The sequence below is a fragment of the Arachis ipaensis genome, chromosome B9 (assembly GCF_059453495.1).
Source record: "Arachis ipaensis isolate K30076 ecotype BB chromosome B9, ASM5945349v1, whole genome shotgun sequence".
NCBI classification, from domain to species: domain Eukaryota; kingdom Viridiplantae; phylum Streptophyta; class Magnoliopsida; order Fabales; family Fabaceae; genus Arachis; species Arachis ipaensis.
In genome coordinates this window covers 150,219,220-150,246,641 of record NC_142444.1, presented here as the reverse complement: position 1 = coordinate 150,246,641, position 27,422 = coordinate 150,219,220, and the positions used below count along the sequence as shown (strand labels likewise).

The 27,422-nt window shown below is 35.0% G+C and overlaps 3 protein-coding genes across 3 annotated transcripts; 2 read left to right on the top strand and 1 right to left on the bottom strand.

Annotated features, from left to right (window-relative positions):
* The first annotated feature begins 3,097 nt into the window (after positions 1-3,097).
* Positions 3,098-4,396, top strand: LOC148546779 (uncharacterized). Its single transcript, XM_088499357.1, has 3 exons — positions 3,098-3,199; positions 3,575-3,779; positions 3,900-4,396. Exons 1-3 carry the CDS (start codon positions 3,098-3,100, stop codon positions 4,394-4,396), a joined length of 804 nt encoding a protein of 267 aa, XP_088355483.1.
* Positions 4,397-5,028: 632 nt separating this feature from the next.
* On the top strand, positions 5,029-5,868 carry LOC148546778 (uncharacterized). Its single transcript, XM_088499356.1, has 3 exons — positions 5,029-5,283; positions 5,356-5,475; positions 5,602-5,868. The coding sequence occupies exons 1-3, from the start codon at positions 5,029-5,031 to the stop codon at positions 5,866-5,868; spliced, it is 642 nt and encodes a 213-aa protein (XP_088355482.1).
* Positions 5,869-9,249: 3,381 nt separating this feature from the next.
* LOC110266313 (uncharacterized) lies at positions 9,250-26,330 on the bottom strand. The gene is made up of 10 exons (XM_088499355.1): positions 25,813-26,330; positions 16,093-16,911; positions 15,486-15,552; positions 15,012-15,017; positions 11,605-11,790; positions 11,213-11,390; positions 10,864-10,991; positions 10,598-10,725; positions 9,539-9,576; positions 9,250-9,365 (listed from the first exon to the last, which is right to left on the bottom strand). The coding sequence occupies exons 1-10, from the start codon at positions 26,328-26,330 to the stop codon at positions 9,250-9,252; spliced, it is 2,184 nt and encodes a 727-aa protein (XP_088355481.1).
* Positions 26,331-27,422: the final 1,092 nt, after the last annotated feature.

The following is a 27,422-nucleotide window of genomic DNA, read 5'->3' as shown; positions in this document are numbered from 1 at the left end:
CGCCAAAGCATGCACACCCGCTGGGCGGTGGTGAGAACCTCTATGGCTCCGAGTTTCTCGAAGATGATAAGAGTCAGTTCCATCGGAAGATGAAGCCAGTTCCTACTACTCCTGGGTTCTTGGATTCGCAATAATGGATTCGTATACCAACTGAATGGTGGAGGCGATGATACTGCTGTAAACAAGAGGCGTTGGAATTCCCCTTCCATCGCATCACTCAGACAACTATAATGCATTTTTCTTTTTCTTGTATGCAAATAATAGGGATTGATTATTCTTTTTCTTCTTTGTTTTTGGTGAGAAAACAATGCATTTTGAGGATTCTAATTTTATGCCGTCAAGATGCAGGTTATTATTGCAGGACGTTAGGGTTGATTCTGCTGCTTGATGCGATAGAACAAATAATTAAATTTCAGGTTTGTTAGATAGACAATAACTTTTGTAAATAATGTGAATAATGTGCTTTAAAATTGATCTAATAAAATAAAAAAACACTCTATCCCAAGTTATATCTTAAACCCTAACATTAGGATAATCATCCGCATACCTAATGAATTCAACATCCAACCATATAAGTAAAAATAATCAACATAATCATATGCATACCTATTTAATTGAACATCCAACATATCCATTGTTTACATTATTTAGTATTTTCATTGTCTACCTATACTTTTCCATTAAATTTTGGTGAAAACTTGCAAGCAATTGAGTTCATGTGAAACTGATATTTGAGAACTCTTAATTGATATAATAAATTTGATTAAATTATTATCGAATAATTTTTAACTATCAACTTTACATAAAATAACTACACGTGAGTATTTACCTTAAATAACTGTTAATTTAAAAAATTTCATAAATATTAACAATTTTTAGAGAGAGAGGAGAGAAAGAGAGAGAGGGGGAGGGGGGAACACCGAGTGGGGTAGAACTAGGATTTTTCAGAAAAGAGATCCAAGGATTTGGAATCGAGAAGAGTACCAACGCTTGAAAAACGTGTCTTTTTTAGTTTTTGTTAACAATCTGCCGAATGATATCTCGAAAAATGAATTATTTCACTTATTCCATTGGACAGGACGAATCAACGACATTTATCTGACTCAAAAGGTGAAGAATGGAACTGTGTATGTATTTGCGTTTATACGGTATACAACAAAAGGAGGAGCGCTGAAGGCCATAACTGAGATGCACCATACGAGAATAAGAGGTAAGATTATCTCCGTCGGTGAAGCCAAGTACAGAAGGGCTACGGGAGAGGAGAACACTGGGATACATAAAGGAGATTGTGTAAGAACAGCGGATGCGGAAAGTAAGGAACTTCAGAAGGGTGAAAGTTCTACAAGAATAGAAGAAGTAAAAAAGATAAAACCCGCCAAGGACAGTCAAGGTAATGGGTGGGCGAGGAAGGTTGAAGTGCCGATAGCAAGAGAGAATTTCGAGTGGCTGATGAGGAGTCTAGTAGGCGGAACCACAAGTCCCATTAACTTCAAATCATTACGGAGAGCTATCGTTAAGAACTTTCCTCAGGTTGCTGAAGTCAGGGAGCTTGGAGCCTACAAAGCCCTACCAGTGTTTGATTCTGTGAAGAATGCGGAGGAAGTGTTTACTTTCAAAACGAATAGCCTCTTACAATTCTTCGACAGTATACGGAGATAGGAGGAATCTGAACGTAGTGAGACTAGGAGAGTATGGTTAGAATGTCACGGAGTGCCTTTACATGTTTGGTCAGTAGAGACGTTCAATACGATAGGCGGTTTATGGGGAGAAGTACTCAAGTGTGATGATATGACAAAATCTGCTTTATCCTTCAGTGTTGGCCGCGTGTTAATCGATTCCTGTGTCTTTGATGTGATCAATGAATGGATCCATATCACGGTTGGGACTAGTGAATTCGATGTATTTGTAAAGGAAATAGGACATGAAATATATGGAGACGACTGTGTTTTGGAAAACGCAAGCGTGAAGTTAATAGGTACAAACGAAAGTACACCGACCGGCAAAATGGTGTCGATGATGGCGGCCTAGGATCCGGCGGCTAACCTAATCAGGACACGAGCTAATGATGGTGGTGAGAACAAGGATACAACGGTCATAACTGATATTCTTTTGATCGAGTGCAATCAACATAATTCAATGGCATTGATGAGGCAACGGATGTTGGATCCAATCAAAATTAATGCATGCAATGAAATGGCTGATTTTGGGGAATCTGATGATTGCATAGAAGCTGAATCAGAGAACACGGTTACACAGATATGCTTGGGAAAAAGGAGTGGGGCCAAACACGTGGAGACAAGCTTCCACGGTGGGAATATGATGCATGTGAGTCCACAAAGGAAGGAGGCCCACAAGGCTTCAAACAAAGCAAGTCATCAATTGGGAAATCTGAACATTGAGCCTGTAGAAGATATTGGGCTTGGGAGGCTGCTGGTTGGAGTCCATAGGAAACAAAGACACGGTCTTGAAGGAAAGCCGGATGGGAGGAACCTGCAAAGCGGAAGGGAGTTTGGGCCGGGTCGGTTGCAACGCAAGACCGGGTCTGGGGAGGAGATCGGTGGTCCAGTAATGGAGGAGGACCGCGATGATTGCTGCGCGGCGTATCCTTCAGCAGAGGGCGTGAACACTTGTGGAGCGCATGATGAAGGATGCCCGCTTCCCATTGCGTGGAGAAGAGGCGATGTTAGTGGGCCAGGCAAAGAAGCGGAGGAACGCAGCCATGGCCCGAAGCAACACAACCGCGAAGGAATGAGCACGGTGGAACAACAAAAGAGGGGTGGTTTTGAGGACGAACTGGAAGTAGAGGAGGTTGGTTACGATCCAGGAAGGCGAGCCGTAGATGGAGAACAACGCCTGCTGGTTCAAGGAAGGGATGGGAAGGGGAGCGGGTTGGAAGAGATAGAAGGGAATGATGAAGGTGTGGGAAGACGACGTGACTGGCCGGTTTACAGAGGATGCTGGCTCTGAAGCAGAAATTGGAAGCGTAAGACCAGAATCTGATCAGCGGGATACCCAGGCAGGATAGATATTAGAAAACAAGGAAACATGGAAGCTAGCAGTGGAGTCAGGTGCGGTCTATGACGATGAAGAAGATATCATGGCGATTCTACAGAGTCAAAATGAAGCCATCGCAGCAAAAAGAAAGATGGCAAAACAAAAGGAGAAAGCTAGGAGGAGTAGGCCCAAACAACATAACAAGGTGTGTAGCAATTCGTTTAAATGATTTATAGTTGTTGGAATGTTAGAGGCTTAGGAGGGTGTGGAAAGGTGAGTATGGTGAAAGAGTTGAAGAAGAAATTTAGGTTGAATATGCTAGGTATAATAGAAACAAGAGGGAGGTGGTGACCAAGTTTGATGTTGCACGCTTGTGGGGGAGTGATACGGTGGGTTGGGACTCTGTGGAATCAGTTGGCGCCTCTGGCGGTTTGTTGTTAATGTGGGATAATTTTTTATTTAAACGTACGAAGTGCTATAAAGGAGATGTTGGCTGTGTGTTGAAGGTGTGCTGACAAAAAATAATTTTAATTGTGCTTTCTGCTTGGTATATGGTGCACATATTCGGAGTGAGAAACAGGTGATGTGGGAGGAGTTAAGTTACATTGCGGGTCTATGTCAGGTTCCGTTTTGCTTCATGGGAGACTTTAACGAGGTACTACAGTTGGAAGAAAGAAAAGGCGCTGTTAGTTTACCGGCATCTGCGGAGGATTTCAAGGAATGGGTACAGGACTTACAGTTAGTAGATTTACCGTTATCTGATCGGAAGTTCACATGGTTTAGAGGTTAGTCTTGTAGCCGTATTGATAGAATACTCGTCAGTGTGGAGTGGCTTGAGGAGTTCCTAGATACTCGTTTGAAAGGAGGACCGAGAGGCCTGTCAAATCATTGCCCATTGATTTTAGAAGATTCTAGACTTTGTGTGGGTCCGAGACCTTTTCGCAGCTTGGATTCTTGGTTTACGCATGACGGGTTTCTGAAGTTGGTAAAGGATGAGTGGAGGCACTTGGGAGATGATATATTCACCAACAAGCTTAAGGCGTTGACAGTACCACTGAGAAGATGGCATAAGGATAAGTTTGGAGACATGGACAGCAGGATAAAGAAGTTTGAGGAAGAGATTAAGAAAATTGATGATTTGGTTGGTGCTGGTAGCTATGATGGAACAATGGAGGCTAGACGAAAGGCTCTGGTGACTTGCTGTGCGAAGTGGTATGTCAGAAAGGAGATTCATTGGAAGCAAATGTCCCGCTCCCAACATGCTCGAGATATGGACAAGAACACTAGGTACTTCCATAACTTGGCATCGGCAAGAAGGAGGAATAACAGAATTGATTCTCTAGTGATTAATGGAAGGCTAGTGCGAAATAAGGCTAGAATAAAGACTGCGATTCTGGTCTGAGCATCAATTTTGAGAAGTCGAGCCTAATCCCGGTTAACTACGAGCAGGAATGGGTGATAAATATGTGTGGTTTGTTGGGATGTGCAGAAGCGGCGTTACCTGTACGGTACTTAGGAATCTCCCTTGGTGCTAACCCTCGGTTGGTGAAGACCTGGAAACCAATCATAGACAAGGTGGAAGACAAGCTGAGCCTATGAAAAGCTAGAACTCTCAACAAAGCGGGTAAGTTGGTCCTCATAAAATCTGTTCTCAATAGCCTGCCGATTTACTACTTAAGCTTGTATAAGATGCCAAAGGAGGTTGCAGAAAAGATAATTGGACTACAAAGAAGGTTCTTATGGAGTAAAGAAGATGGGAATAGCGGGATACCAATGGTGAGATGGGAGGTAGTTCAAGCTCCGAAAAAGCTAGGTGGTTTGGGGATGGGAGATGCTTTAATTAGAAATGCGTCGCTTTTTTTCAAGTGGTGCTGGCGCTTCTCGAAGGAGGAATGCCCGCTTTGGAAGAAGGTTGTTTGCTCCTGTAATCAGTTGGACCCAATTGTAATGTTGTCAAGGCAACCTTTGCCATCAAAAGGGAGTCCGTAGAAAGATATCTGTCAGCTCAATATTAAGGAGCAGCATATAAGAAATATGATTATCAGTGGCTTGTCCATGGAGGTGGGAAACGGCAGAAGCACTCGTTTTTGGGAGGATGCTTGGTTACAAGGTGGATCGTTGGAAGTTTGTTTTTCGCGACTCTTCTCGGTTTCAAATCAACAAGGATCTGTAATAGGGGACTGTGGGTTTTGGGATGGGTTAGAGTGGGTGTGGAACTTCCAGTGGAGGAGAGAATTCTTCCAATGGGAGTTGGAGATACTCAATCAACTCTACGAGCAGTTACGGGCTGTAAGTTTGTCGGTTGATAGAGAGGATTCAATGGTCTGGAAAGGTATTTTTTCCACTAAATCGTTTGTGCAGGTGTTGCAGAAAGAGACCCTCCCAATGGACATCACGAGTTACAGCTTCACTAGTTCCATCTGGAGAGGCTTGGTTCCTCCAAGGGTTGAACTATTTGCATGGTTTGTCTTAGTAGGCAGGGTTAACACGAAGGAGAGACTGACTAGACTAGGCATTATTAATCATAATGACAATATATGTGTGTTATGTTACAATGACATAGAATCAGTGCATCATTTATTTTTTGCTTGTGAGTTTACTTGGCAGGTTTGGTGTGCTTGGTTGATGGGTGATGCTAGAGCATGGGTCATTCCGGGGACTGGAAAAGAGTTCTTTGAGAGCTGGACTGGAGTACCAGGTGGCAAGTATGAGCAAAGGAAATGGCTGACAGGATTCTGTGCGGTTGTCTGGAACATTTGGTTGGAGCGTAATAGTAGAGTTTTTCAGAGCGTACAGACAAGTGTTGAAGGAGTAAAGATTAGGTCTTTCTTGAGCTACAGGGAATGGTGTGGAGTTGATCCGTTTGGTTGTTGATGGCAATGCTGGAGATGACAACGGATGCAACCATTTTATCTATGCTTGTCTTATGTTTTGTTATACTGTGTTTCTTTATGCTCCACTTTATTGTGTTGAGCTCCCTTTGTTAAAAAAAAAACTGTTAATTTGTTAAACAATTTTAGAAACAAGTATGCTACACATACAAGCCTTTTCGGCTTACAAGTCTTACAAGTTGGCACAAGCCTAACAAAACACACGCGCATTACACTCCCACATTAAAGAGTAAATACACGCACGTTACTCAACCACTTCCCATTTCCAAAGCGCGCTACTCACCATTATGAACGACTCTTCTTCTTCTTCCTCGATGAAAACCACAACTGTCATTTTTCTTCGCGTTTTTCCTCCTCCTCCTCTTCTTCCTTCTTCTTCTCCTCCTTCTTTGTGTTTCTCCTCCTTTTTCTTCGCGTGTTTCATCTTCATCATCGTGTTTCTCCTCCTTCTTCTTTTGATTTTGTAACATTATGTATTTTTTTTCTTTGTTTGATTTTTTCCTCCCAAAAAGAAGAAGATGAAGAGGAGGAAGAGGAAGAGTTCTGAATTATGCAGAACTCATCAGAATAAAAATACACCCAAATTTGCTGCAGATACAGAAATAAGTTATGTTACGTGTACACTAAAATCAGCCACCAAAGTAAGCAAAGACCACTACAAGAAAATAAGCTTTTTGCCACGCTTTTAAAGCGTGCCGAAAAGTACTAAAAAGCGTGCCGATAGCTTTTCGCCACGCTTTTTGAGCTATCGGCACGCTTTTGAAAGGGTCACATCTGCCAGCGTGCCGGTTGCTCTATCGCCACGCTTTTATAGATCTATCGGCACGCTTTTCTTTTGGCCACGCTTTCAACTCATGCCACGCTTAAAAGCGTGGCCATAGATGTTAATCTATCGGTACGCTTTTAAAGCGTACCGAAAAGTTCACATATCGCCACGCTTTTGAAGCGTACCAAGAAAGTTGGTTTTGGCTACGCTTTGAAAGCGTGCCAATAGAACACATACAGCCATGCTTTTAAAAGCGTGGCTTTCCCACTAAAGCCTTTTGCCACGCTTTCAAAGCGTGGCCTATTCCTTTGTCAAATTAAAAAAAAAAAGAAAATTAGAATGCATAATAATAATTAAAAAATTACAATTCTATAATAATTATTAAAAAGAGAAAATTAGAATGCATAAGAATTGATTTTTTATTGATTTACATGAATTATGTACATGCTATAATAATAATTTAAATTAAAACTGTAATATTCCCAAAGATATGAAGGATGAAAAACCAAAAAGTGATATACATCAGAACTATGATTAACAAAAAGTTGATGTGGGAAAAACTCTTGCTACCATTTGCTTTAAAACTCTGTGTGTGATTGTGGCTCTCATCATCCTGCAGATATCATCAAAAATTGTTTAGAACATAAGTTGACACTATATGTAGTAATTATAGACCTATTCTATTAATTTCAGCATAAGCAAAAGCAACACAAAAAAGTGAAGAATATACAAGTTAAAATAAAGTTCACTGGTATAATCCAAAAGACATTAATCCCTCTCTAGTATCTAGAAAGAAGAAAATTGATTTGTAAATCTACCACCCCCTCTCAATAATGAACTATGCACAGAACAGTAACGATATGAAAGAACTTCATCTAAAGTAAATTTGCATAATTTCAAACCCTAATCTCAAGTAACAGTAAGAAAGCACAAAACCAACCACATTCTGAATACAATAAAACAACATTACAATTTCCCCCTTTTAAACTCCTTATTCATAGTTTCATAGCAAATTGCTGCACCACACTCAAACAACACATCAAGCTAAGCTATAAACACAAATGGAAGTATTTACCCAGTATCAATTTCAATCATCAACTGGTAAAATGAAAGAACTGTTAAAGAGTAAAGACATAAGTGAGTTTCAATTCAAAGCATGCTAGTACACCACAAAAATACAAAACTAACAAGCGGACCAAAAAATGAAAATAACCCGAATAATCCCATGAATCTGAACTATTTAAATATAATTACTGCAACCAACTACTAATAGATATCTGTCCAAAAAAATTTAGCCAAAGTTGAAATGAGATGTTTGGGTTCAAGGTTCCATTAAAGGAGACTAGAAGTCAAAACAAAAGGCATATATCTTAAAATAGAAACAAGGAGACAAACATAGAAGCCACACCAGCAAAACCACAATCAAACTCGTTAAAAAAGTGATTAGGAGCCGTAGCATCATCCATCAACCCCAAAATAAATCAAATCAAATCAGAAAATTAAAAAGTTGAAAAAGAAAACAAGCTTATCATCGTAGAAGAAAATATACTCCATCAAGCAAACAATACAAAAAATTAATATGAATAAAAAATAAAAAATAAAAAATAAAAAAACATTAGTTATAACAATTAACAAAAGAATAAACAGAGAAATTAGGTTTGAAAAACTGAAAGCGGTGGTGGTGAAGAGTGGCACCTGAAGCAAATTTTGAAGATATGAATCACCACATTTACCAAACTTCAAGGCTGGTCAATCATCAACTCCTTTGCACAAACTCCTTTGAAGATATGAATCTAAGAAGAACAGATTAAGAAGTTTCATCCACCTAAAATATTAATATTATGCAGAACAAATCAAGAAGCAAAACTGCAGTAGTCTAAGCTCGATTTTTTTCTGCAGTCTACAAACAGTACTGAATAGTAGTAATACCTCAATGCTATTGGCAAATATCATCAAAAATTCAAGAGAGAAAAAAAATAAAAGAAACTCATTTGAGTCATGTAAGGTGACTTCTTCTATATGGAACAAATCTATATGGGATTTAAGATTGTCACTCTGTGTCTCCCTCCACTTTGAAGGAGCACCTCCTTAGAGTTTTCCAACTTTAGTATTTTGCAGTTAGAGTTTTCCAATGTTGTTGTAAGACTGAACACTCAAAATGGATTTTCATATTAATATCACATCATATATATCTCGTCTCTTTGTAAGTATTTGATAAGTTTGTATATTTGATATAATGATTGACAAATTGAACTAAGTATTTGCTTAATTATCATTAAGGCTTAATCCATTCACAGTAACTCCAGAACTTTAACAATATGGACAAAATGGATTTTTCAAAAAAAAAAAAAGGAAAAAACCTTGAAAACGGGTGTTTCGTATTAGCATTTAGCAAGAATGCATAATAAAAGAACAGTGCATTTTAATTCATTTTTATACATCAGCATTTTGATTTTTGAGAACGTATAAAATTCGAAAAACACATTGTTATCTAAACAAAATTTGAAAACACTGATTAAGTTCTTTTCAAGAGTAGGAACATGTAATAAGTTTTTCAAAATAAAAATCATGTTAGCAGTAAAACAGCACAACTGAGCACTAACCTTCGAGCAGCACGGCGAGCAGAACCTCGAGACAGAGGCGAGCAGAACCACGAGACAGAGGCGAGCAGCTGGTTGCGGAGGAGTTTTGTGATTTATTTGTAATGGAACTCCCTGGAGAGAATACAAAAGAAAGAAATCACAATCAACTTCGAAAAACCTGAACGAGGCATAATTTGAAGCTGAAAAGAAACTTGAATACCTAGCAATCTGCATTGCTATTGGCATTTTTTATTCTCTGCCTCAGTGCCTATTGGCATTTCATATTATTTGCTCTTTTCTATCACCTTTCAGATCCAGAGAACCAGGACCTTCCCCCTTGTACCTATAATTTAGTACACAAAACCTAACCAAACCATATCTATCCCTTAGGTGAATTGAATTTTCTTTCTCTTTTTCATCAAAATCCATTTTGTCTATATATGAAGCATTAAATGTCAAACATTACTTCTATAAACCAAAATAAGATTCTTTAGGCGGCAAGAATAAGTTCAGAGCCAAAAAGGGTGCATGAATATAATAAAGTACAGAAATCGGAGTTAATCACATGTTATAATTAATCATGAAAAAAATTATATCCTAAATAATGCATGTTAGGTATAAATAATGCATTCGACTCAACATCTTATTCACACCTTCTCAAGGCTCAAATGTAATTTATGAAATGCCCAACCGTGATTATTCAATGTGACTTTCTTCTAGGTCTATTTTACTTCAACAATATTATTTAAACAACCAAAACTCAGCATAATAAACTTAAATCAAGAGAAAGGCACACAAGGAGTCGAAAAAGCTTATAGTCATTTCTTTCCAAATTTATGAGGAGAAGACAAAACCTATGCTCTCGTAGTCTTGTGGCAACATACAGCAAAAGTAGTGTGTATGTGATCAATGATTATTGGTTAAAAGGAAAGAAAGAAAACACATATTCATCACAGGTAATACAAGGTCATATTACACCTGCAGCATTGTTTTAGCCAACAGTGAGCACTAACGAAATGCATTAATACTCCTAGCACTGAGAAACTATGCAATTAAACAAATACAGATTCATAAAAATTAATTAGAGCTACATTCAAGCCAGAAATAACATCAACAAAGAAAAGTAACAAGTTAACTTTCCTTCCACCAGTGGCTTTGCAAGCAGTTTACAACTTGGCTTTAAGGCCATCCATCAGCTTGTCAATTCTGTCAACACCAACAAAAATAAGGCACATAGTTATGCTGAAGGGGATTAGTTTCCTTCCTTGATAATTGAAAGGTGGAATACCATTGGAAAACCACTAAACAAATAAATAAATCACTGATTAAACTTGATATTATGCTGAAGGGGCCGAGCAATTTACCTATTGCTTTGCCTGAAGTCATAACCATAACCAAGCAATGTGGTTCCTTTCTTGTAGCCACACCCAACAAGCATGTCAATCATATCATGGAAATGATACACCTCGGTCAAATGTATACATTTCGTAAGCTACAACAACATTTCACATAATAGCAGAAAATCAAGTCAAATCACTTAATTAAAATTTCCAAAAAATAACAAAAAATAAAACAGGCTATGTTGAACTGTTGATTATTGGTTTAATCAATTAACAATTGAATAAATTACCAAGGATGGGTCTAGAATATCAATTGCATAGAGGCCATGATCATCTTCAAGGACCACAATATCAGATTTCTGGTCAAGTGTTTCAGTGTAACCCGAAAAGTTGAACACAATCTGACTCGGAATCAAAACTAATCAAGTTTATCAGAACATAACATGTATCGTTTTGAGTACAAATTTGAAAATTTTACTCTAAAAACAAGCTGATAGAATCACGAATTGAAAAAGCACATGAATTTCACCAATTGAAACCACAAACAGAAATTACTAAAAAGCAGCATTCATCAGAGATACACGCATTCAAATAATAATAGCAAGAAGTGAGATTAGGATGAAGAAAAGAATACCTAACAATATTCCTGTGCTGCGTTTCCATGAGGAGAGAATCTCGCGAAATGCGTGCTAGGAACGCCTTCATCCTCCTGCTCAAGGCGAATCTTCCTGAGAGCGATGGTCTCGTTGGTAACGCGGTCGGGAGCCTTGTAAACGACGCCGTAGGTTCCTTCCCCAATCTTCTCAACCTTCTCGTACTGCAATGAATGAAGTAAGCAAAAAGTGATAATCGGAATATGAGGAAAAAGAGAGAATCGGTGAATGAAGTGAGGATTAAAACTAAAATGCGTAGAATCAGAAATCGTGAATGAAAATGGAAGAAATTAGGGTTTACATTTCATCTTGCGTGCAGTGGGGGAAGCGCAGGCGGAGCAGCGACTCTTCTGGAGGTGAAAGCTGCGGTGGCCGCACCTCACACAGAGGGTGTGAGTCTTGTTTCTCCTCTTCAATTGACTCGTGGTACTTCCTCTTCTTCTCCGAAGCTTCGATTGCGGAATCGGCGGAGGGCTTCTCCTCTAAGGTTTTCCTCTTCCTCTTCTCCTCGCCGATGGAGGTTCCGAATCTAACGAGGGTGCGTGGACGGAGCAGAGCCGATTCCTAGGTGTGTGACGGAGCAGCGTTGATGGTGTGAGAGACCGTTGAGAAACAACTAGGGTGCGACACAAAGAGGGCTGGGTGTGAGGGTTAGACGAAGGCGAGCTGGGTGGTGCGACGGTTATCGCAATCGGCAGTGATGAACAGTGCCGCTGGGTGCGACGGCTTCTAGCTAGGGTTAAAAGTAGAGATGTGGTGAAGTGTATGTATGAGCTTATCACTTCTGCTAGGTTAAACAAAAAGTTTAAGTGTGAGAAAAAAAAGGTGGAAAATTAAAATTTTGGGGGAGACTTCTATTGGTACGTTTTTGCAGGGTGCTTAAATAAGTATGGAAATTAAATTTTGGGGAGAAAATTTTATCGGTACGCTTTTGTAGGGTGCCAAAATAAACACAGCATATGGGCACGCTTTAAAAATGTGACTATTAGAAGACAAACTAGCCACGCTTTTTAAGCGTGCCGGTTACTCTCTATGGCCACGCTTTTCAAGCGTAGCAAAAAAAAAGCGTGGCCAAATTTCAAATCAATGGCCACCCTTAAAAAAGCGTGCCGATTTATTTCTATGGCCACGCTTTTCAAGCGTGACAAAAAAAGCGTGGCCAAATCTCAAATCAGTGGCCACCCTCGCAAAAGCGTGCCCATAGACCACTTTTGGGCACGCTTTAAAAGCGTGGCAAGAAAAAAGGGTGCCGACAGGCCTTTTTTCTTGTAGTGGACTGCAAAATACACCATATTAAAACAAGCATAAACTATAGAATGCAAATACAACTATAAAACCATCATAAAAAATAACAAAACCAGATTCATGAATCATAACTAAACAGAAACTAAAACAATTCAACTAAAAGAATAAGACAATTCACCCTCCGTCAGATGAAAAGTAATAAACTGTAAATACACCCAAACTTTTATAAAAATACACCCAAATATTCTTGATCTACACCCGAACGTCTGATATAAAATGGACAAGATTATATTAATTCTAATCAGAACTAGTACATTAGATTCAATTCAAATAAGGAAGAATTAACAGCAAATTTCACAGGCAAGATTCACGCACTGGTTCATCTGATAATCTGAAGTTAAATTATCCATTATCTTCAAAAACGATTTCAAAGCTTGATGTCAAAAAACAATGGAAATCAAGAATAACGAAGAAAGAGAACAGAGAGAGAAAAGCACGTAAATGAAGAAGGAGAAAGAGAAGGCAAGAAATTCGAAAAAGGAAACGGAATCCTTTCAAAAATTAAAAATCTGTTAGAGGCGTGTGAAACATATGTGCATAACAAGCGCATTTGAGTGTAATATCAATTAAAGAACTTGTAAGACTTGTATAGCAAAATTACTTGTATGTAGAGATTAATCCTTTTAGGGAAAAAAAAAACAAAGTATAGAAAATTAATTGTTAGTTTGTCTATATTAGTTAATTTTTTAACTTTAAAATTTTCATTTAAAAAAATTTAAATTTAAAATTTAAAATTTAATACCTAAAATCTAAGATAAATAAAATAATTTTTAAAAAATTAATTAATATTAGTTGAAAAAATTAACCTTCTAGCATTACTCTTTAAAAAAATTGTATAGTTATATTCAGTAAAGTAAAATAAATGTTTGTTTAATAGATTTGATGATAATAAAATAGAAAATTCAATTTACACAAAATTAAAAAAATACTAATTTACAAGACTTAAGTTATAAAATAATCTTTTAAATTAATTGCGTACACTAAAATAATTTTAATTATATTAATTATATCCATAAAATCAACATAAATGCACCATAATCACATTTACTTTCACCTTTATCTGAAAAAAGGAATATATAATCACAAATTAGTATACAAAATTTCACTGTCATTTAATATTCAAGTCAAATTAAAATTAAAACAATTTCACATTCAAATCAAATTAAAAACATACGGCAGAAGAAATTTGACAAACAACGAAAAAAAAGTTAGACGAATTAGGGGTGTCCATGGATCGGATCGTATCTGCAGATCCACGGTAAATATTCGCATCCGATCCAAAAAAATGCGGATACGATCCGATCCGCACCCTTTGCGGATCGGATCGCGGATATCTGCTCTACATCCGCGCATCCGATCCACAGATCCGCACTATAATAATTAAAAAATAAATAAATATATATATGTTTGGTATTATATTTACTTGTTTGTATGTTTTAGTTAGTAATTATTATTCATATATTGTATTATTTTATTTTTGTTATTTAGAGAGAGTTTGATTAAAAATATTTTAGGAATAAATAAGTTTAAAAGTATGAAAGAAATATTTTTATCGAATTCTTTTACATAGAAATATGATTAAAAAGAGAAAGTTTAATTATGCGGATATATCCGATATCCGATCCGATCCGATCCGCAAATGTGCGGATCAGATCGGATCGGATCCGGCACTAAAAAGTGCGGATATCATATCCGATCCGATCAGATGAAACTTGTGCGGATCGGATCGAATTTTCGGCCATATCCGATCCGATCCGATCCGCGGACACCCCTAAGACGAATACACTCCCACTACACACTCACACTCAATACTAAAGGATTTTCACTGTTTAGGTTCCGTTTAGGTAAACATCTTAATTAAATTTCTTTTGAAAAAATAGTTTAAATAATAAATGACTATATTAAAAGTATTTTATAAATAAGTTATTTTGTATTTGAATTTTTAGTTCTAAAATTACTTATTTTATAAAAATGTGATAAAAAGTAGTAGTATTATGATAGAAATTATTTTTTTAAATTTTTTTATAAATTCTTAAATAACTTCTTAAAAAGTTACAATTTAATTTTAAAAGTTACACCAAATATTAATACTACTCCTTTTTATAAATAAAAAATTTAAAAAAGCTACTTTTAAAACTTCCCAAAAAAAATCTTAAAAAATCTCAGCGGCAAACAATATTCACGGCAAAAATGTATGAGAAGCTAATGGCAAATAAATAAAAAATAGCTGTATTTTAAAATTAAAATATGTTAAAAATAAAAAATATCAGTTTTAATTTTGTGCTACTTTTTAAATTATTTTTATTAAAAAAATTATTAAAATATTCATCAAAATATATTTTGATATTTTATTTTTATTAATATTTTTTTATAATAACATCACAAGAATATAAATTTTTAAAAGTTATATCAGTTTTATCTGAATATTAATTATATCCATAAAATTAACATAAATGCACCATAATCACATTCACTTTTACCTTTATCTGAAAAAAGAATCTAATAATCACAAATTAGTATACAAAATCTCACTGTCATTTAATATTCAAATCAAATTAAAAATAAAATAATTTCACATTCAAATCTTTATAATTTCACAACTATAAACCATTAAATATTAAACGATAATTATTTCAATAAATTTATAATTTCTAATAATACAAAAAAATTATAATTTTTAAATTTATAAATTTTAAAGATTTTATAATTATAAATTTATAATAAACATAATCATAAATTAAATTTTTAAAAACAAAATAATAAAACTAATATTATCTAAAACAAAATAAACATTATCCAAAACATATAATTAAACATCTTTAAATTTTTAATCAATCAAATATAGAACATAATCCAAAATATAATTTAGAATATTTTCAATTATCATCTTTATTTTTTTATAAATCAATAATATCATAAAAATTTATAAAAAAATAACCTTGACAAAAAAACACTTTGTCCCGCTGAAAATTCAGATTTGGCCATATGATATCTCTATCCGCCCCTACCTCCTCTTGTTCTTTTTTTTTTTTTTTTTGAAGAAAGAAAAAGCTCAACACGCGAGGATGGAGCAACAACTGGAAGTCAAGTAACAAAAATCTCAAAGAACAACACGTCAATGAACAACTCAAAAGTAAATCAATCTCTAGTCATCTTCGACATTGCCATCAACAACCAAAAGGTTCGCCACCACTCCACTCGTCGGAAAGTACCAAGGATCTATTTAAAATTTCCACCATACTTGAGCCTTGATTATTGAATACTCTGTCATTCTGTTCAAGCCAAATTTCTCAGATAACAGCAAAGAATCCAATCAACCACCGCTTCCTCTTATTCTTTCTTTGTGAAGCATTCGTCCAACTCTCAAATTATTGCTTTAGGTTATCTGGCATAGTCCATGTCCTTCCAAGAGTAAAAAGCCAAGCACACTACACCTGCCAAATGAGCTCAGCCAATAAACAGATAAAAAACAGACTTAACAGAGTGACACCATAAAACACACATATTAAATCTCCTCTTGTTCTTGAATTCAATCTTCAGAATAATAATTGTAACTCCTCTCCAAAACACATGCTTCTGAGGTCAATCTTGCTTGCCTTTTCTCCATGTTTTCTCCTCTTTTTGGATACAGTGTGGTGTTTTTTTCTCCGGCGAGATCTTTGAAGCGCTTTGAAATTATTAGTACTCTCTCGCCTATGTCTTCTTTTATTTTTCACAGTGACCCATATCATATCTATATCCTCCCAAACCTCCTCGTCTTCATATTTTACTAAGGCAAGTTTGGATATTTTTTCATTCTTGATCCTAGCTTGAAACATGTGCCATTCCTCTACTAAAGCGTTGAAACCCCAATCTCTCATTGCCTCTTCGTAAGGTAGTAACGAACAAAACTCATAGTCAATTGTTGATGCACCTAGAATTGAAAGTCTAAAATTCATGATTCTTCCTTGCACCATTTCTATTATTATTTCTCTTTTCGTATCACAGTTGATACAGTGACGTAGATCTAGAGATTCCAGATGTGGACAACCGTTAAGAATAGCATGCAAACCATCATAATCCAACGTGCTTCCAAGAAGTTGGAGACGGCGTAACTGTGGCATGCTTCGTGCAATAGCATATGCATATTCATTATTGGTGCGGCGCAGCCTAGAAGAAATGTAATAATGATCAAGTGGGCGGTCGTAGTTGAATTTGAAGGTTTTTAGAAGAGGGCAAGCTTGACCAAAAGATTCCAAAAAACTTGGGGTAATACAATAGCAATGGGTAATATCAAGCTCCTTAAGCCAAGGACACTTTTTTGCCAAGTCACACAACACTTTTGGTGATATGCGGTAGTAGCACCGGTTAAGTCGTAAACGTCGAAGACGACTTCCACAACTGTATATAAAATCATCAATACAATCATAATTCATAACATTATTATCAAAAGGAATTTTATTATGCGTTATGATTAATAAAATTTATTATTTTTTATTAATGTTTAGATAATATTTTAAATTTAAAGTATTAAATTTTGGATTCTAAATCTATAATTTTAATAGTATAAAATTAAGATATTGATAAAGTGTTGATTAATATTAATAAAAAATATTTATTTTGTAACCATTTTTTATTAAAAGAAATAATTGATAAGAATTAAAATTAATTAATAAGAATAGAAATAAGACAAATAAATTTATCTTTTATAAGTATAAGAGAAATATACAAGCATTCTTTTTCTATTATTAGAAGTGTTTTGAAATGTGGTTTATTTAATTTTTTTTTTAATTTAGACAACTCACATTTATTTTAACATTGAAAAATAACAATTTGTTTCTTATTTTTTCTTTTTGTTAGACACATAAATTCTTCTATAAGAATTTCTGATAAAAAATAGCAAAAAATATTTATATATGAGTGATGTAACGTTAGTTTTTATGATCTGCCTTTCACATGTCTTACATGAATAATAACCATAATAGAAACTATTTTCGTTTATACAGTCATTCAAACCATTTTGCAAATAGATGATAATTATATAGGAGTATCTCAATAAAATGGTTATTAAAACTAATAAAGGGCAGGTCATATATATATATATATATATAAGTTATGTCATACATAAGTATTTTTCGTCATTTTTTATGAAAAATTTTTACAAAAAAACGCATGCAACAAATTATCATTTTTCAATCGTTAAATATAAGTTGTCTAAATCGTAAAAGAATAGAAAGTCAAAAGGGGTTTTTCCTTTTATTTAATACTATAGTACATATATTTGGTAAAAAAATTATTTTTAATAAATATAAATAATAATAATTATATTCAGTAAAATAATTTTTATAATTAAAAAAAATATTATATTAGATCTTTTAATTTTGATAAATATAATAAAAATAATTTTTTAAATATTTTTAAAAGTATCTTAATTTTTAAAAATTGTAAACACAAATATATATTTTTTATTTACTAAATATAATACAAAACAAAGTGTTAATAATACCTTGATAACTCTCTAATTAGAGTTATATTTTCATATCTTTTATGATGGTTTATGAATTTATTTTGTTAAAATTTAATAAAAATGTATAATTTAGTTTATCGTTTAACTAATATTATTATACAAATAAGGAGTGATATTTGTATAAATTTCAAATTATATTAAAGGTAAAATCAATCAAAAGAGACACAAATATGCATAAATTCAAATGCAAACTCGTAAATAATACAATTTATTTGGACTTAAACAAAAGAAAACATGCAGAAAATCAACAAAAACACACGATTTCTATCAAATTAAAACTGCAGTGTCATGAAAGTTAAGATAATCCAATTGCCAAATTGAGAATTACAATTAAATTTTATGAAAATTCAAAGATTTTCAACGGTCACAGTCACATTTTAATTTCATCAAACACATGCATGTTAAGAGTTGAAAATAATATATTTTTTATTCTATAGAAAGAAAACTCACTCAGAGTTTGAGGAGTTAATATTCAAATTGGCCCCTAAAATTTGACTCCCGACTCAATTTAGCCCTCAAGATTTCAATTGACTCTAATTGTACCCTGAAATTTTGACTCGCGCCTCAAATTGACCCTTATATGGTTTTTCGTCACCGGAGAGCTGACCTGGCAATTTTAGATGACACCTGGCAGTCTCAAAACGACGCCATTTTACTGTTGGCGCCGAAATCCTTAGAAACGACGTCGTTGACATGAAAAAAGGGGTTAAATGAAATCTAAACATTAACCACTTCAAAAGTGAAACCCAATTGACCCTTTCTCTTCCTTCTCTTCCCGTCGTATACGTTTCCGTTAGAGAAGCGCCATGGGTGTCGCAGTAATAGAGGTTTGAAACTTTTCTTACTTGTTTCGCTCCCATTGTGAAGATTAATTACCTGGGAGTAATCTTTTGAAAAACAGGTTAGTAACAAAAACGCTGCTCTCAACTACCATGCTCTGTTTTTCTCAAAATATTGGTTGTGGGTTGTTTTTCATTTTTTCCACTCTACTTCATCAGTGAAACTTTGGGAGAATATGGTTAATTATGGTTGTTGATGATGATAGAGTTTTTGTTTGTTAGGGTTTAATTTTTTTGCATGTGTGTGACTGTGATCAACTGAATCGTTCAGTTCTTTGTCAGTTTGAGCAGTCTTTGATTCTTCGTATTCCATTTTGCTTTCATGTGTTTCCTGACTAATGAACACACCTGACAATTTTGCTTTCATGTGTTTCCTTGTTCTTTCTTGTACTATTATTTATAAGAGTACTGATATAGTAGAAACGGAGTACTGCATTATGTAATGATCATAATAAGAAATTAAGAATATAATTTTGATAAAAAAAAATCCTACTTTTATACATGAACTTTAAGGGTGTGATTACTAGTTGGAATATAATTTTGTTTAATGAACACACTTGACAATTTTGCTTTCATGTGTTTCCTTGTTCCTTCTTGTACTATTATTTACAAGAGTACTGATATAGTGGAAAGGGAGTACTGCATTATGTAATAATCATAACAAGAATATAATTTTGATAAAAAAAATCCTACTTTTATACATAAACTTTAAGGGTGTGATTACTAGTTGGAATATAATTTTGCTTAATGAACACACTTGACAATTTTGCTTTCATGTGTTTCCTTGTTCCTTCTTGTACTATTATTTACAAGAGTACTGATATAGTGAAAAGGGAGTACTACATTATGTAATGATCATAACTTAATAATTTTGATAAAAAAAATCTTACTTTTATACATGAACTTTGAGGATGTGATTACTAGTTGAAATCTTTGAGGGAAAGAATGACTTAATGATTAACGTGGAGTCTATTTTATTTCTCAAGAACCCTTCCCTTAAATTTTCCAATGAGTATTTTAACACGGCACTTGTTAAAAAGCAAAAAAGGCATATTCTTAAATGCTTAATATTTTTGATAATGCATGTGATAGTTTACTTTTTCGTACTTTCTTAATAAGTTTTTACGAGATTCATTACAAATTACTTATTTTTGTTGAGATGTGAACATTATATTGTTGTTCCATGCATAATTATTGTGCAGATTATTGCATTAAGTGGTACAGCAAATAAGCTGTTAAATGAGAAGTGAAATGAATTTTTTTTGTTTCTGGTGTCTGAATTACTCTGCTATTAATTATCCTTGTAAAAAGCATATAATCCTTTATGTTTAAGTATTTCAGATACTTGTGACTGTTAGTTATGTAATTGATTGTGTGAAGATTATAACTTTTTTGTTCTACTTTGGCAATCAGTTGTGACAAATCTTTGCCCTTTTATTCTCTTTTCTTTTTTTAGATAGGACAATGAGTTTCTCTTATTTTCTTTTCCACTTATAGATTAAAAATAATACTCATTGGTTTTAACAATAATTAAAATGCAGATCAAGCTGGTATGTTTTGTTGAAGGTTTCCCTGTTTATTATTATTATTATGGTTAAAGATACCTGGTGTCCTAGTCCCTATTCATTCTGGCCATTCATAAAGTAAAAGGAATTGTACTTGTTTTATTATATTTTGTGAAGTATTGGCAATGTTGGTAGTGTTGTATGGCATAATAGTTTGATACTTGAGCCAGAGTTGAATTTACTTTGATTAGCAAAGTTGTAATTGTATCCAAATATTGTTGATTTTACTTGATTTATTCTTTCATGTTTCATGATTAAGGATTGCATGAGACAGATTGAAATTAAACCAAATACCTTTAACAAAATATTCATGTTTTTTAATGGTAGTCAAAACACTTTTAATTGATTAAGTTGTTTAATATATTAGAACTAATCCCCAACTGAATTGTCTGTAATCTAAATTATTATTTTCAATTTATTGTAGTGTTATTTTTAATCATTGTGTCTCCTGAATCTTATTTATAGATGGATGAAGGTATAACGATTGTGTATCATCATGGAGGCAGTTTTGTCACCAAATCAAATGGCAGTTTGGTTTATGACAATAATCACACTGATGAGTTGACTGGGCTGCATGAGGACGTATTAGATGTATTTTCACTAAGAAACTACTACAAGATCCTAGGTTATGATACATGGTTGAGTGTTGGTGGCTTGTTCCTGGTAGATCTATGAAGAGTGGACTGCGAGCACTAAGTCATGACAAAGAGCTAGTAGAGATGTGCTTCTATGCAAAGAACAATGGGACAGTGCACATATACTATGAGCATGGAGTTTCTCAACCCATGGTAGAGGAAGAAGCATCTGAATTGATAGAGCTAACACCCAATGCCACTGAAAACGTTGTCAAGGGGACCACACCTAGCCCAAAGAATGATACACCAACCATTCTATCCCATATCAAATCACCCATCAACAGCACAAGTGAAGGCCCTTCTAAAGAGGCATCCAAGTCCCTACTAGCATCTGCTTCCATCCCCCTGGTGAAGGAGATACCCCAACCAAAACCAGCACCTAAACCCACACTAAGCCCAGGCTAGCAACTAAGGAGAAAACTTAGCCTACACCTAAGCCCAAACATGCACCTAATGAGACACCTAAGCCCATACCCAAACCTACACCTAAGCCCAAGTCCACATCCAAACCAGCACCTTAACCCAATCCCACATCAAATACAATTAAGTCCATACCCAAGTCCGGGTCCAAACCCAATCCAACACCCAAATCAGCCCTCAAATCTAAAGACACTTCATCCAAATCAATTCATAGTGCAACAAGATCCTCTGCTAGACTAAAAGGAAGAGTAGTGGGACAAAAATAAGATACTGGCAGCAAGAAAACCTATATACGCCTCGATGACAATAATGGCAGTGACAGTGATTCACATGACTCGTACGAATCTGCAGAAGACAGCCTATACAAGCCTGGACCACAAGACAGTTCTACTGAATCAGATATTGAAGATGGTCTTTCGGCAGCTAGGTTGAGGGAATTTAAGTTAAAGCATGCTCCAGGTGCTGCATGGAAGAAGGGCAAGGAGAAAATAGTAGAAGAAGATGACGGTCTGGTTGTGGATCTGATGAAGAAGTAGATTGGGCGCAAGTGCTGGACAACAGAGAAAACAACCAAGAATCTTATGATACATATGATCCAATTCATGATGATTCTGATGGAAACGACTCTTGAAAGTCCGAAGAATTGAAAACCCCCCAAACTCAGATGACGAGTGGAGTGATGACGATGATGCTGATGATGTGCACCCAATCTTCTCTGAGGGTGGCCGATTTGGTGAACTAAAGCTACAAGTTGGAATGAAGTTCAGTAACAAGAATGAATTTATGGATGCTGTGAGAGAATTCACCATTCAAGAGGGTAGGGAGATTAAATTTAGAAGGAATGAGAGCTACAGAATCAGAGCTATTTGCAAGTGGACAACTGGAGAAGATGAGGATATGGTTAGATGTCCATGGGTTGCTTATGCATCCAGGGATTCTGAGGAGACATGCTGGCAATTAAAAACATTTAAGAATGAACACATATGTCCTAGGATGAGCAAAAACAGGGCAGCCAACAGGAGATGGCTTGCTGGAAAGTTGGTAAAGAAATTGAGGAGGTATCCGAGCTTAAAGCACAGTGAAGCTAAAGCATATTTCAGGAGAAGGTGTGACCTGGATCTAAACAAATCATCACTAACCAGAGCTTTAATGGATGCAAGAAATATTGTTTACGGTGATGCAGTTGCCCAGTATGGTTTGGTTAGAGATTATGCAGAAACTCTACTTAAGAGTAATCATGGTTCAATAGTAAAGATTGGTACATATCTTCAAGGGGATGATCCTATATTTAAAAAAATGTATGTATGCCTGGATGGATGTAAGAAAGGTTTTAAGGCTGGCTGCCGCCCACTGATCGGACTCGACGGAGCCTTCTTGAAGACTTGGTTTGGTGGACAAATACTCTCAGCAGTGGCTCAGGACGCCAATAACCATATATATCCAATTACGTGGGCAATTGTTGATGTTGAGAATAAAGAGAATTGGAGGTGGTTTTTGGACCTGCTGCTTGATGAGTTGGGTGACTACATGGCTAACAAATAACTTTTGTGTTAGACATGTAAAAGGTAAATGAGTAAATGTATTTGTATAATTAACATCATATATGCTGTGACGACTGTGATTAAAAAGATTTATTTGTATAATCAATTCATACTTGCTGTGAGGACTGTGATTAGTAAATGTATTTGTATAATCAATTCATACTTGCTGTGAGGACTGTGATTAGTAAATGTATTCGTTGCGAGGGTCTGTTTGACGTCACTTAATATATTTGGGGGGTCTGTTTGAGGTCACTTAATATTTTTTGGGGGTCTGTTTGAGGCACGATAATTGAAATTTCATGTGTTACTGGTTCATGGTTTGGCTTCAGCAGTAAAGGAGCTCATGCCCAATGTACACCATCGATTCTGTGTCTGGCATCTATGAAAGAATTTTAACAAACAATGAAAAGAGCAGGAGTACAGAGGACTATTAATGCAGCAACAGCTGTTGTTGCAAAAGAAAAAGGTTCTAAGGCTGGAGAGACTAGAGATCCAGCAAATGCTGCTACTACTAACACCCAAGCTGCTGAGATTAATGAAAATACTCCATTAACACCAGGGCAAGCTGTTGATGATGCAAATGCTTCAGAGATTGATCTCACCCAACCCACTTACTCACAGCCAAAAAATCAGGAACATGTAGTGATTGGTTTCTAATATTTGATTAACTGTTAACTAGTTTGTATTGGTTTATAATACATGAGTAAATATTAGGTAGATCCAATTGATTGATACTATTTGATAATATATTGCTTGGTTTTTATTGGGTTGTATTGGTCACTAATTCTGTTAACAATTTCACTAGGTCCCTCCATTAGACCCACCTCCACCTCCACAACAGGTCACAAGGCCTGACAAGCTGCAATCTAAGAGGAAAAAAACTTTCAATGTGGACCCAATGCAAGGAGCAAGTTCTAGGACAGCTTCACTCTTGGCAGAGTTTATGACATTCGTCCCCATCCCGGGCTTGAAATCACCAACAACAAAATAGAAAACGATTTGCAATGTTGATTGAAAGTTGTGTACAACATATTTTGTAGAGAGTATTTGATCAAACTATGCTCTTTTGATATTTTGTTACTATGTTATGTAGAGTAATCTGTTTTGGTTTAGGATATTTGAAACTATGTTATCTAGGGTATTTGAAGTATGATACAGATACTGCTATTGCTAATGCTATGATATTGACAATGATTAATGACTATGAATTACTTTATGAATTACTTATTTGTGGGTCCTCTGTCAATTGCAAGAACCACAAAAGGTTCTATTAGATTTTCTTTTGTCACTAATGGAAGTGCATACTACATATATAATTATCAGAGCTAGCTCTTGATCTTGTCTTCATATACAGACTCATAACAGCTTGACCGATTTGATCAAACTATGCTCTTCTGATACTTATTTGGTCATAAGTTATACCTCATCTTTTGTATAATCTCAGTTTTAAAGAATTTTTACAGGATATATCATTACCAAGAGAACATAAAATTCCATTTCTATTTTGTCATTAAATACATAACAATGCTTCATTCACATAACTGACATCACAGTTACATATATTTCATCCAAACTAATCCATAAGCTACAATCACAATTCCAAAAATAATAACAAACACAGACAACATAATATTTCACATTTTTAATATTCTAATTTCAGCTTCAACTGCACTAATTTTCCATCCCAGAAATATTTTCCAATGGTTTTCACTAACTGAACTTTTATTTCTGCCAACTATGGCTTATTCTTCTTCAACATCTGCCCATTTAAAAAAGCCGCACCATTTCTTACCGGTAGTCTACAACACCAAAACTCCAAAAAAAAAAATTGAGAGGGAGAACAACTACAAAACCAACAAGCATTTGAGAAATAAGACACACAATCAACTTGCAACAATTCAACCAACTCACATTATAGTTAGAGCATCCATAAAATGGTCTTTCTGAATTGGAATCCGTCCCAGACCACCGAAGAATAGGACGCAACCCACAACCGCACCAATGCGGAACCTTTCCACCTCTGTCACGGTGTGCGTTCTTCACCCAGCTACCATGCGAACGAGCTCTACTAGAGCTACCTGAGCCTTAGCTGCTGCTTCCCAACATTCTTCTCAACTCTTAGAGACACTCTTACGATTTGGGAAAATTGGGACTTCTAGGTTTTATTTAAAATTTTTAGGGGTTAAATTGATGCCTTCAAACATTTTGCCATGTCATCTAACTGCAAGGGTGTCAGGTGTCAACCAAAATCGACAGGTCAGCTTTCCGGTGACGAAAAACGTCGGAAGGGCCAATTTGAGGCCCAGGTCAAAATTTCAGAGTACAATTAGAGTCAATTGAAACTTTGAGAGCTAAATTGAGTTGGGGATCAAATTTCAGGGGCCAATTTGAGTATTAACTCGAGTTTGAGACATAAAGTTTTTGTCTTCTTGATGAGAAATACATTCATAAACTGAAATACATTCTAACAAAATAAAAATAAAAAATGTGCGTGTTTAATTCACTCGGCACAGAGAATCAATTAAGAGAGTAGCCAACTAAAATTAATTAATTAAAAAATAAGATATTTGTTATAAAAAAAAACACAACTCCCTACAACCCTAGTTTTTAAAATTTTAAATTTAAAAATACAAAAAATTAGCTTAAATTCACTTATATTATAGTTGGCTCCTTATATTTTTTATTAAAATATTTATTTATTTCCAAATTATGAGAATTTCTTTTCTAGAATCAATCTACAATTTTACACAATATATATTATAAACAAGCACTTACAAATTAGCGATGTCGTTGAGGAGATCCTCGGTAGCAAAATAGTCAATACTTATGTCCACCAAGAGACCGCAGCTGCGTTCGATGGTACGGCGACACAGCGAACTCAATTGGTAGTCCATGAATTTGGGAAACCCCACGACGCGCATGTTGATCACGCGCCACGTGTACGGATCCTTGCAGATGGTCCGCCAGAGCATGCACACTCGCTGTACACTGGTGAGAACCTCTATGGCTCCGAGCTTCTCGAAGATGATAAGAATGAGTTCCACCGGAAGATGGAGCCAGTTTCTACTACTCCTCTGTTCTTGGCGTTCTTGGTGGGGGCGGCGCAATAATGGATTCGTATACCAACTGAATGATGGAGGCGATGATTCTGGTGCAAACAAGCGGCGTTGGAATTCCGCTTCCATCGCATGACTCGGACAATGAAAATAAATTTCTCTTTTTCGTGTATGGAAATGGAAATTATGGGGATTTATTCTTCTTTTTCTTCTGTGTTTGATGAGAGAACGATGCATTTTGAGGACTCTAATTTTCTTCCGTCAAAATAAAGGTTATTATTGCAGGAGGTTAGGGTTGCTTCTGCTGCTTGATGCGCAAGACAGAACAAATAATTAAATAAGAAAAATGCTATATGGCCTTCAGCATCACAATTTATTGTTTTTGCTGATTTATTAGTCATTAATCTAATTTTTTTATTCTAATAATTTAATAATATATTTTATTAAATAATTGTTAATTTATTATACACAAATTAAAAAAAATAAAGTATAAAAATAAATTTTTAGATAGTCTATATTAATTAATATTTTAATTTTAAAAATTTGTATATTTTGAAAGATTTAAATTTGTGATTTATAATTTAGAATTTAATATTAAAAATTTATGATTTAAAATTTAAAATAAATAAAATAATTCAAAAAGTAACTGATATGGACTAAAAATATTAACTAATTGTATAATTATATCCAATAAAGTAAAATAAATTTTGATTAATAGAATTGATGAAATGGCTCCGCTAAGTAGACAATGGAGAATTGAATGTGAACAATGAATTGGAAATTTGGCCCATAAAATTAAAAAAAAAAAGAAAAACACTTCGTCTAAATTACCCATAAAAAAATCTCATTCAATAATTTAAAAATTTTAACCATTCAAAAATTTTAATAAGGACCTTCATTGGCGTTGCTCTTTTCCATACCAGAAACGAACGTCGCCGTTAGGCTCCACCTCGCCGTCGCTGCTTGGACACCCTAGTGAAAATAACCATCCACTTAAGGATAAAAATAATCATCCGCATATCTAGTGAATTGAACATCTAGCATATTTTAATTGTATATAACTAAATCCAATCCAATCAAATAACCATCCACATAAGAATTAAAATAATCATCCACATATATACTAAAATGACCATCTGAACTAGCCATAATTGAATACCAGTACTTGTTTTTTTGAAAGAAAAGTTAAACATAAGTGGAGCACAGGGGACAACAACATAAGCAAAACAAGCACAAAAATGAACAACAAAAACAAACATAAATATCTCCTTGTCATCTTCGGTATTGCCATCAACAACAAAAGGGATCCGCACCTAACTACTCCTTATA

Excerpts from the sequence above, each read along its gene's own strand:
- LOC148546779 (XM_088499357.1), top strand. The coding sequence starts at position 3,098 with ATGGCGATTCTACAGAGTCAAAATGAAGCCATCGCAGCAAAAAGAAAG. Across the intron at positions 3,200-3,574 it reads GGCCCAAACAACATAACAAG|GTGATGTGGGAGGAGTTAAG; the intron begins GTGTGTAGCAAT and ends AGTGAGAAACAG. Across the intron at positions 3,780-3,899 it reads GAAGTTCACATGGTTTAGAG|AAGATTCTAGACTTTGTGTG; the intron begins GTTAGTCTTGTA and ends CATTGATTTTAG.
- LOC148546778 (XM_088499356.1), top strand. The coding sequence starts at position 5,029 with ATGATTATCAGTGGCTTGTCCATGGAGGTGGGAAACGGCAGAAGCACT. Across the intron at positions 5,284-5,355 it reads TCTACGAGCAGTTACGGGCT|GTGTTGCAGAAAGAGACCCT; the intron begins GTAAGTTTGTCG and ends TCGTTTGTGCAG. Across the intron at positions 5,476-5,601 it reads GGTTTGTCTTAGTAGGCAGG|GTTTGGTGTGCTTGGTTGAT; the intron begins GTTAACACGAAG and ends TTTACTTGGCAG.
- LOC110266313 (XM_088499355.1), bottom strand. The coding sequence starts at position 26,330 with ATGCATCGTTCTCTCATCAAACACAGAAGAAAAAGAAGAATAAATCCC. Across the intron at positions 16,912-25,812 it reads CTCAACGACATCGCTAATTT|TTGTGGAAGTCGTCTTCGAC; the intron begins GTAAGTGCTTGT and ends TTTTATATACAG. Across the intron at positions 9,577-10,597 it reads GACTTCAGGCAAAGCAATAG|GTACAAGGGGGAAGGTCCTG; the intron begins GTAAATTGCTCG and ends ACTAAATTATAG.